The 11776-nt window shown below is 32.1% G+C and overlaps 1 protein-coding gene across 1 annotated transcript; it reads right to left on the reverse strand.

The window, feature by feature from the left end:
- Nucleotides 1–443: 443 nt before the first annotated feature.
- Nucleotides 444–11497, reverse strand: tnnt3a (troponin T type 3a (skeletal, fast)). The gene is made up of 12 exons (XM_073831434.1): nucleotides 11431–11497; nucleotides 10309–10348; nucleotides 10158–10171; nucleotides 6672–6690; nucleotides 6542–6587; nucleotides 6326–6442; nucleotides 6150–6227; nucleotides 2901–3014; nucleotides 2700–2812; nucleotides 2529–2619; nucleotides 1287–1327; nucleotides 444–704 (listed from the first exon to the last, which is right to left on the reverse strand). The coding sequence occupies exons 2-12, from the start codon at nucleotides 10326–10328 to the stop codon at nucleotides 668–670; spliced, it is 690 nt and encodes a 229-aa protein (XP_073687535.1). The 5' UTR covers nucleotides 10329–10348; nucleotides 11431–11497; the 3' UTR covers nucleotides 444–667.
- Between the last annotated feature and the right edge of the window lie 279 nt (nucleotides 11498–11776).

Consider the following 11776-nt stretch of genomic DNA (forward strand, 5'->3'; position numbering starts at 1 on the left):
ACTATAGCCGAAGGCGGATGAACTTCTGGAAACGCGCGACATGTTATAGATTTCACTAAAGTGAAGTCAGTCACTTGGTGTCCTTCCGCCTGTCACTCGAAAGTTACGGTTTACCGCTGTGACAGGATTTGAAAGTGGAATAAAATCTGCAAGAAATAAGGTAAAAATACGATTTTATCTCACAAGTTTCATCGCTTATGATGTTTAATTCTCGTGGTTATACAAAACAGCGGTACAACATTCAGAAACAGCGTATTTTAACGTTTATCCTGATGCATAAAACCCGCGAATTTAACGCGAGTTGGTATTTTGGCGAGTTGGATCAGAGGCCTAATCTACAGCATTTTTTTCAGATGCAGTATCAATACAGCTTAATTTATATTGAACCTGGAACATTATTATCCCCTGGTAAACTACAAAAAAAACGGTCTTGCATGACAATGTCTAAAAACAACGATTTTATTGATGTTTCAATAGGAATAAGTAGCTACTGACAAAGGCTTTAAGTCACACTTTATTTACATGACATAAAAGGAACTAAATAACAGTCCAAGACGAGGAAGAGTGGGTTGATCAACAACTACGGAGACCTGTGTAGTCAGCACAGATCGAGTGGTGTATCTTGTCCATCATCATTGTGGTGGTCTTGGCCTGCAGGACGACGCATTTACTTTCTGCGACGAGCGGCGGCGCCCTTCTTGCTGCTGCAGTGCAGAAGTGAAGAAACAACAGGTTAGCATTGTTTTAATTAATAGTATCTATCTATCTATCTATCTATCTATCTATCTATCTATCTATCTATCTATTACTATATTTACATTTCGCACCACAGCATGCACATACCAGGTTGTTCAAAACCATGCTTCACTTATGTCACAGTATCATAATGATATGTTTTTGTCAGCTGTAATCAAATTTGAATCCAAAATAACTAAAATAAACCAAAAGTATATTGACTGTACTGTGTTTTTTGAGAAGCAAATCAAAATATTAAAATGATTTCTGAAGGATCATGTGACTAGTGTGTAAATGTGTAATGATGCTAAAAATTACTTTTTTTTTAGTACTTTGGATCAAATAAATTTGGTGAGCAAAAGAGACTAATTTTAAAAAACATCAAAAATCTTACTGTCCAAAACCTTTTGACTGATAGTGTATATTATCATATTACACTTCTCAGTGCACTACAGCAGTCATATATATATATATATATATATATATATATATATATACACAGGCCATGCACAGCAGAGGGCGCCATAACATTGAGTAAACCTGCAACTTACAATTTGCCGAGTTCCTCCACTCTCCGGCGCAGTGTAGTAACCTAAAGAAGATAATAGATTTATTGGTTATCTCTAAATAACCTCAAAGACTCATATACTGGTTATGACAGTGGCATATGTACAGTGCCTTGCGAAATTATTCATACCCCTTCATTTTTTTTCACATTTTGTTATGTTGCTGCCTTATGTTAAACTACTTTAAATTACTTTTTTCCCACATCAATCTACACTCCCTACTCCATAATGGCAAAGCAAAAATAGTTTTTTAGAATTTGTGCGAATTTATTAAAAATAAAAAACTGAAAAGATCCCATTGCATAAGTATTCACACCCTTTTCTGGGATGAATAATTATGCAATGTACTTATTTCAGTATTTTATTTTTAAAAAATGTGTAAAATTTATACTCCATACACCATAATAATGACAAAGCAAAAACCAGATGTGCTAATTTTACTATTTTATTAAAAATAAAACACTGAAATAAGTACATTGCATAAGTATTCATACCCTTAACTCAGTACATAGTTGAAGCACCTTTGCAGCCTCAAGTCTTTTTGGGTCTGATGTGACAAGCTTTGTACATCTGCATTTGGCAATTATCTGCCATTCTTTGCCTCACCTTTTCACCTCTCAAGCTCTGTCAGCTTGGATGGGGGCTGGCAGACATTTTCTAGAGTCCTAGTTGTTCCAATCGTCTTCCATTATGGATAATGCTTCTGTGAACCTTCAACGCAGCAGATTTTTTTCTGAACTCTTCCCTAGATCATTGCCTTAACGTAAGTCTGTCACTGAGCTCTACAGGCAGTTATCTTGACCTCAGGACTTGGTTTTTGCTCTGATATGCATTTTCAGCTGTTAGACCTTTTCTGAGAGGTGTGTGCCTTTCTAAATCATACTCATTCAAATGAACCGCCACAGTTTAACTCCACTCCAAGTGTAGTAACATCTAGAAGCAATATGAATGCTCCTGAGCTAAATTACGAGTGTCCCAGAAAAGGGTATGAATACTTATGCAACGGGATCTTTCAGTGTTTTATTTTTAATAAATTTGCACAAATGTTAAAAACCTATTTTTTGCTTTGCCATTATGGAGTAGGGAGTGTAGATTGATGTGGGAAAAAAGTAATTTAAAGTAGTTTAACATAAGGCAGCAACATAACAAAATGTGAAAAAAATGAAGGGGTATGAATAATTTCACAAGGCACTTCCTGTCCTCTTATTTCACTATTCATCCTCTCACCTCATACTTCTGTCTCTTCAGCCTCTCCATGTGCTCAAATTTCTCAGCCTCCAGGGTTTTAATCCATTCAAACAGCTCCTGTGCTTTGTCCCTGAAGTCCACGAGACATAAGTAAGCAAGACCATCCTGACAGTTAACATGGTCACTTCAACAGTTTGGAGTATAACTCACCTCAGTTTGTCCTCACTAAGATGGTCAACATTGAGTGGTTTGCGTCTCTCAGCCAAGATCTTCTTCTTCTTCTCTCTCTCTGTTTGTTTCTTGCCTCCTTTCTTGGCATCGGCCTGAAGGACAACAGAACATAGGGTTTCAGTCACAGTTGTTTCAACCCATACTCCTCAGTTGATTTGAAGTGTTTGTAGTAGAGCTGACCCTCTGCAGATGGCTGCTGTAGTTGGAGCCCATTCCAGACAGAGCTGACTTCTTCTTGGCATCTTCCTCTGCCTTCTTCTTGGCATCTTCCTCTTCTTTCCTTCTCCTCTCCTCCTGAAGAGTCAGCAAAGACAGTGTTTTTAACAAAAGATACTCTTTCTAGACTTTTTTTTAGATTAATCACGATTAATCGCATCCAAAATAACAGTTTATGTTTACATAATATATGTGTGTGTACTGTGAATATTTATTATGTATATATAAATACACATACGCATAGATATATTTAAGAAAAATGTTATGTTTATATATTAAATATATTTATATATAATATTAATTATATGAATAAAAATATATACATTTGAATACATGTAAATACTGTCAAAATATATACTGTATGTGTTTGCATTTATGTATACATAATAAATATACACAGTACACACACATATATAAACAAAAGCTTATTTTGAATGCAATTAATCACGATTAATCGTTTAAAAGCATTATTAGTCTTAGTCCTCAACCTATACTTTTTTTTTGTTTCGTCAAATTTTGGTTGACAAATAATTTGTGAATTTTATTCATTTACTCATTTAGTTTCCTGATTTATTAAATCATCATATAAATTAACACACTTAACAGTACATTATGAAAACTAAAGCTCAAAAGCTTCTCTCAGATGCTAAAACTAAACAGTCCTAATATGAATTTCATTAATTCCAATTTATGTGAGTTTCTTTTCTATTAAAACAACAACAACAAAAAAAGACTTTGTACTGTCGTTTATTCAGCAAACACAACTGTAAGCAATATAATCAAGATCCATCCTTTTTCGTGTTCTTGTGGTTGCCAGTTTGGTAAGATAATTTTTTTTTCATGTGCTCACGGTTTTTAAGTGGCTAAAGTTAAAACAAAGAAGATAAAGTTAAAACAAAAAAAAGTTAAAACAAAACCCAAAAAATTCAGTGTGCTCATGGTTGCCAGGTTGCAGAGAAAAGCTCTAATTACTGACATCTGGCAACCCCAAACATGAAAACTTGTCTAGCCTTTTTAAAGAATATTTTTTTCTCTTCTTTTTATGTTGAAGAAAATATAGATTTTGGTAAAATGTTTATTTTTAAACTATATCTTCAATTAACTTTTTCACTTCTTTTTAAACTTTTTTTTTTAGGGCTGCAAAACAATTATTCTCAAATTAATCGCATTCAAAATACAAGTTAATGTTTGCATACTATATGTGCATTTATTATGTATATATAAATACAGTCACACATGTATATATTAAGGAAAAATATGTTAAATATAAAATATTTATATTTGTATATAATTTCTTAGGGTTGAAAAAACGATTAATCGCTTTCAAAATGACAGTTTATGTTTGCATACTGTGTGTGTGTGTACTGTGTATATTTATTATGTATATATAAATACAGTCAAACATGTATATATTAAGCAAAAATATGTTAGAATTCTATATAAAATATTTATATTTGTATATAATTTAAGGCTACAAAATGATTAATTGCGATTAATCGCATTCAAAATAACAGTTTATGTTTATTGTTTACATACTATATGTGTGTGTACTGTTTATATTTATTATGAATTATGTAAATACACACATACTTTAAGGAAAAATATGCCTGATTTATATATAAAATATTTATATATACATTTTTAGGGCTGCAAAATGGTTAATCGTGATTAATCGCATTCAAAATAACAAAAAGTTTATGTTTGCATACTATATGCGTGTGTGTACTGTGTATATTATGTATATAGAAATACACACACATTTATATTAAGAAATTAAATAAAATTTGTTAGATTTGTATAAAAAAATATTTATAATTTACAATCGCATTTAAAATAAGTGTATGTTTACATACTATATGTGTGTGTGTGTGTGTGTGTGTGTGCCCTGTCTATATTATGTATATATAAATACACACATATGCATACATTAAGAAAAAATAAAATATGTTAGATTTGTATATAAAATATAAAAGGGCTGCAAAATGATGAATCGCGATTAATCGCATTCAAAATAAAAAATTATGTTTACATACTAAATATGTCTGTACTGTTTATATTATGTATATATAAATACACATATTAAGAAAAAATAAAATGTTAGATTTATATATAAAATATTTATTTTTATACATAATTGGTTAGGGCTGTAAAACGATTTATCGCATACAAAATAAAAGTTTATGTTTACATACTATTTGTGTGTTCTGTGTATATTTACTATGTGTATAAATACACACACACATATTTTAAAAATATGGTAGATTTATATATAAAATATTTGTTTATATAATAAAAATGATACAAGTATAAATATATAGACATACAAATATTTTTTAAACTTTTTTGTATATATATGTGTGTGTGTGTGTGTGTATTTATATATACATGTATATATACACACACACATATATGTACAGTATATATTAAGGGAAAATGTTATATCTAATATATATATATATATATATATATATATATATAATGTATATATAACTATGTGTAAAACTTTATTATGCATATATAAATATATTTTTTAGGGTTGCAAACAAGGGGCAACCTCCCGCTCTCTCTATTGAAACCAACACGGAAGTGACTTAAACTGCAATTCATCGACTGGCCGCTAGAGACTGGCTGCAGAAGGGAGTCAGTCCCATTGACTCCCCATGTTAAAATGCCCAACTTTACAGCAGAAAAAAGTATGTTTACAGCCTGGTTCAAAAAATGGTTTTGGTCTATATAGCTAGTTTTGCCCTTCATGTCAACTGTGAGGGGGGTGAATTTTTTTATAACTCATCCGTTTAAGTTATATTAAGCCTTAAAGTTCTGCATAATTAAGGGCGTGGTCACTTGAGTGACAGGGGGATTGCCGCTGCTGTTACCACTGTCGCGCTAGGTGGGCGTGGTTTCAGCAACAAGCTCCACCCACGTCCCGCCTTTTTGCCCATTTTTGATTATCCGGGAGTGACGCGCGGTGACGCAATTCCAAGATGGCGACGGCCGACTCCCGCCCACTTTAGGCTTCAAAATAGCGCTTCAGAATCCTACGGGTGACGTCACGGATCCTACGTCCATATTTTTTACAGTCTATGGTTGCAAAACAATTAATCACGAATAATCACCAACTTTTATTTGGAATGCGATTAATCGCGATTATTGTTCTGTAGCCCTACTTTTTTTAATGAACACTACTAGATTCGTAGGGTCAGTGATACACACCTCACGTCTAGCCTGGCGCTCCTTATCCTTCTCAGTTCGGATCCTCTGCTGCTCTGCCCTCTCAGCTCGGCGCTTCTCCTGTTCAGAGGCAGAAAACACATTTTCATTTACTGCTGCTTATTCTGAAGAAGATCAGGTTAGGCTAACGTTTTATTTCTCGGGTGTCGTTCCCTTACCATTCTCTCCTTGAGGGCGATCAGTTCCTGCTCCTCCTTCTTCCTTTGCTCAAAGTGAGCATCGATGAGGCCCTGCAGCTCATGAGTATCCTTGTTCTGACGTTTCTTCTGAATGTCCTGCGTTGAGACACACGAGAAACAATTTTGTCTTATCTTATTCACAAATACACAGCTTATGTGTATTTAAAAGACTCCCTTAGATATGTGAACTCTTACATCAAAGTCCACTTTCTCACCATCTGGGATCTTGGGTGCTGATGGCCTATAGTGAAAGAATTAAAATGAGCAATATATCTTAAAATAAAATCTATTTTCTTCACTGTAATATGCAAATATGGCTACTTACTTAAACTTTGGCTTCTCTTCTGTATTAGGAGTAAATAGGAGACAATTATGTTATTGGGTTATAGGAAAAATCCACACAGGGCAATACAGTTGAATTGGTATAGCACTGCATTCACAAAATTAGTATTTGTCATGTTAACAATATTGTAAGGAAAGGAAATTCCATTAATTAATACATTAATAATAGAGTCAACTCAGAAAACTCAAACTCAAGAAACAGGTGCAGAGTAGTTATTATTTAGTACTCTTTTACCCATTTGATTACAAAGCCTAATCTGTGAATAGATTATTGGCCAGATTTGTGCGGACTATGGTTAGTTTGTATATATTTTTGGATTAGTGTGGCATATTAATGTTGTCCACTAGGAGGAGACTGCAGACAACTAAAACAAGGGACACAGCTGTCCCTTCAAACAAAATAAAGTGGAATACATCTGTAATCAACATACCTTCATCTTTAATGACAGCAAGCATTAAACAAGAACAGAAGGCAAGAACAGAATGGATATTATTAGCAACTTTAATACTAAGGAACTGAATCTGGCAACGAAAACATTTTTTTAAAAGAAATACCTCCCTTTTTAATGTTTTATTGTATTTATTTTTTGATTTATTTCACATGAATATATTTTGACATTTATTTATACATTTTTGTTGTTTATAAAATGAATAGTGTTTCAATTATAATTATAATTATAATTACAATTAATCACATCCCAAATTAACGTTTTTGTGTACATAATGTGTGTGTGTGTGTGCGTGTGTATTTATTATATAAAGAAACACATACAGTTTATTTTGAAAATATTTACATATATATATATATATATATATATATATATATATATATATATATATATATATATATATATATATTTTAGATATATTTATATTATATATATTTAATATATAAACAACATATTTTCTTAAATACATGCATTTGTGTGTGTGTGTGTGTGTGTGTGTGTGTGTGTGTGTGTGTATATAATAAAATTTACACAGTAAACACATTATTTTGGATTAATCGTATAATATTTTAAACTTGAAAGACTTTTGGCGTGTCGTTGTTTTCTTGTTTATTAATGTGCGTTCAATGCAGGGATTCCCAAACGTTTTTGTCACCCCTTAAAATAAAATAGTTACTTGAAATATTGCTGAGGAAGTTAATATTTTTACATTTTAACAACTCATTCACAAGTTTACAGCTCTCTGATGTTGGTTAATGGGCACACTGACTTGCAGGTAAACAAATAAAATATTTGTATTGGTAATGTACAAGTGTTTCAATTGCTTTTATTTTACATTTTTGTGATTGAATTAGTTATTAGGTTTTTATCAGCTCACTATTCACTACTCACTAATGTAATGTTCAGAGCTGGGTAGATTACTTACAAATTGTAATCCGTTACGGTTAGTACATAAGCCATTACATTACACATTTTAGGTAATATAATCAGACTACTTTTAGATTACTTTTAATTTACTTTTTTAGATTCAAAATAGGTGAAAAATAAAAGCAACCACTAGTAGTACAATATAATCGGTTATCACTTTTGACCACAAGGTGGCACTGTCTCAAAACGTTTTGAATGCTTTCAGGTCATGGTCTCAATGGTGCATGCAAAGTTTTGTAATGGTACACCAATGCATTGGTAAAAATGTTGCATTTTATATCATAATACTCTATTGTGTTCAATAGAAATTTCATGTTTTGTTCAATTATAGTGCCACCAAGAGGCACAATCCCAGATCTTTGTGTCCTTAGAGTGTACAAATACAAAATTGGTGACAAAATTGGTGAAAATCTCATTTTGTGTTGGAGATATAGACATTTTTCTATATGAGAAGAGAAAAAATGACTGGTGGCTGACTTTGTTTGCATTTTTTTGCCACTTACAATCAAAATTTTGCCAATTGGGCTTAGCATATAGCCGGTACGTTATGTTTCGGAATTTTTTACGGTGGTTTCATGTTGGTAGGAGTAACGGTTTCTAAGATATTGGCAAATGCTAAAATACAACTTTGCACAAACTATAAGGCAAAACCTGGCATGTTTGGTATCAATGGACTCTGCAAGGATTCAGGAGTCGTGTGAAAAAAAAGTCGACCACACCCAAAGTTATAAGCATGTAAATATTTTGATTGGCTTGAAACATGGTTAAATAACATACAGAGTGATAATTCAAATAAAATTAATGTTCATCAGTAGTCGATGCAATGTTGAAACACTGAAACCTGAAATGATTTTTGTAAAACCAATGGTCAAATGCTGTATCGCCACCTGACTGATGACTAGTCTGTGTGTAAATGTCCACAAAACTGGAAGACTTTCTGAGTGTAAATAAGCAGTAGGCAAATTTAGAAAGAGAGGAAAAGAGGAATTAGAAAGCATTTAACAAATAAATGATTTATTGCTATTGTATAAATATTATGTAATCTATAAAAAAGTAACTGTAGTCTGATTACAAGTATTTAAAAATGTAATTTAATGTAATTACAACTACTTAATTTTTTCTTTAATCTGATTACGTAATCCAGATTACATGTAATCAGTTACTACCCAGATATGGTAATGTTTTATGACATTTAATGGTAGAATTCAAAAAGGTTTGATAAAAAGTAATCTAAAAAGTACTCTAAAAAGTAGTCAGATTACATTACATAAAAAGAGTAATCTAAATTACATTGACATTGTAAATTACATTACAATTACAAATGAAAGCTGCATTTACACAATAATGATTTTAGAAATTAATTTATCACCAGTGCAAGCAGTATCATGGATTGCTCAATTATTACATTTAAGTCTACCCTAAGTCTTAGTAAAATATATATATACTAAAATGTATTTAAAATACAGTCATTCCATGCTAAGTATCCTACAAATACATATACATATTACGTACTTGCTATAAGTACCCTGCAATTGTACTTTATTATACTAAACTGGTATATTTAAAGTCTGCTAAATTGGAACAACTAATTTTGTACTTAATGCAGGCTAATTGTGCTTTAATAGTGCTGAAATCCAACTAAAGATATACTTAAGTATATCTGACTGTGCTAAAGTGGAACTATTGCAAGTATACTTTAGGTAGACTTCAAATATTTTGCATTTAAAGACTGATATTATTTAAAAATCATACAATCCTCATCAATAGTGACATTAAAACATATTGTAGGCTTAATATTAAAAATGTGCATTGTGCACAAGTACAGTAGTACTCTAAATAAAGTCTTGAGCGATATGTCAATAAATATGTGATTAGACTTAAACTATACTTATACAAAATAACTGCATTTTAAATCTATTACTTTTTTACTAGGGTACACAATGTCCCATTGTGATTGCCTACTTTCACCATGTTCTTACAAGAACAAAGACCATAGGGCGAAATGATGAACTGACACAGCACAAATATTTACATTGTTTAGAGTTTAAAAACAAAAAAGATTTGACAAGAAATCATTGAACGATTCTACTTACCCTCGTAATGCTCGCTGTAAAAAACAAATAAGAAACAGAAGTCTGATTACGCCTGGTTAGTGTATTTCATACAAATTCAGTTCAATATGGATAGAAAAGCATGTTTTAAAACTCAACTGGATTACAAAATGACAAGCTTTATGATACTTACTATTCCTCTGTGTCTGACATGGTGATAGTGGACCTTGAGACTGAAAGAAAATGAAAAAATAATGTACAAATCAAAAACTCAAGCCAATTCTGCAAAGAGTGTAATGAATACATACATACATATAGTGATTCATAAAACTGTCATTAAACTATCTCTTCCCTTTCCCCTCTTGACCTGCTGAACTAATGGGACTTTTGCCAAATTAAATAATCAAGATTGTCAATGAGGACTAGGAATGTAGCGTAGCAAATACTTATTCTAAAGTTATGTTAGTAGAATATGCATTACTTTTAAGGCAACAATTACGTTTTTATTCATAGTAGTTGCTGTTTTTCCACTCTTGAGTTTCTCGCAAGTGTGAAGTCATTTTAGCTAAGCTTAGACCAAATTTTATTATTAGCTGACCTGTGAACTGGCTGACACATGATAAATGAGAAACGCCCTTGCTCAAACTCAGATTTATGTGGAAGTTTGTTTTCCACTTTGACTAATAGATTCACGGCTTTGTCGGAAATGTTGAAAAGATCAAAACACAGGTACTTTCCTTTAGAACATCTTCATAAGTGGATAATTTCTTTATATATTGCAGAACTCAGATACATTGTACAGAATTAATACAAACTTCTATAAAATATGAAATAATTAAAGTGTTTTATTATTCAAAATATAAAAATCAATTGTTAACTTTTGAATAATAATCAGGAAATGAATGTTAGCAATCCCTACAAACTTCTCAGGTTAAAAAGAATTTGACTTGGACAAGACAGCTGCACTTAATAGGCCCAAACATTGTTCAGGATCCAGTTTCCAAGTTCCAGCTCAAGTTTTTTTCTATATTTGGACATAGAATTTTTAGATAATATAGATTGAATAGATTATGTCATTCAGACAGCTTAAAGTAAGTTAAATGTAGATGTAATTTTAAAGGTACCAGGCTTTATTTTTTTTATATGTAAAATTGGAGACAATAATTGACCATTTTTTCTTTTTATGAAATTAAATACATTGCACAATATGAAACCTGTTGAGTTCACACATTAATTTTTACAAATTGTCTTTACACCCTTACACAATTTTAACAACCCGCTGCACTCGTGCACTCATGCCCTTTTTCACTCTTACCTCAGAAAAGCTGAAAGAAGTGAGCTCCCTGCTGACGGAGACTGGCTGTAAAGTTCAGCAAACATGCAGGCATGAAAAAGTCTTTCTGTTATAGTGACACTTGATCTATCAAAATCTCTCATTGGTGGAGATTCCGTAGTGGGAAGGGTTAAGAAGGGAAGGTCCAGATCTTGGCCCAGGCTCTGAATAAGGAGATGGACGAGGGTTTGAGAAAATGTAACAGAGGCATATGTTTGGAGGAGCGGGTTGAGACACTGTTGCTATATTTGCTGTGGTACTACGTAAGCACAATTAACATATTTTCTGAATGGGAAGAATGTGAGTGTGATCCGCTTGCCTTTTGGTG

This window comes from Garra rufa, chromosome 25 (assembly GCF_049309525.1).
Source record: "Garra rufa chromosome 25, GarRuf1.0, whole genome shotgun sequence".
NCBI lineage: Eukaryota > Metazoa > Chordata > Actinopteri > Cypriniformes > Cyprinidae > Garra > Garra rufa.

Bases quoted from the DNA above. Each gene is read 5' to 3' on its own strand.
- tnnt3a (XM_073831434.1), bottom strand. From the start codon at position 10,328: ATGTCAGACACAGAGGAATA. The intron at 6,443-6,541 runs GTAAGAGTTCAC...GTCTCAACGCAG, and splicing joins GTGAGAAAGTGGACTTTGAT to GACATTCAGAAGAAACGTCA. The intron at 2,813-2,900 runs GTCAGCTCTACT...GTTGTCCTTCAG, and splicing joins ACAGCAGCCATCTGCAGAGG to GCCGATGCCAAGAAAGGAGG.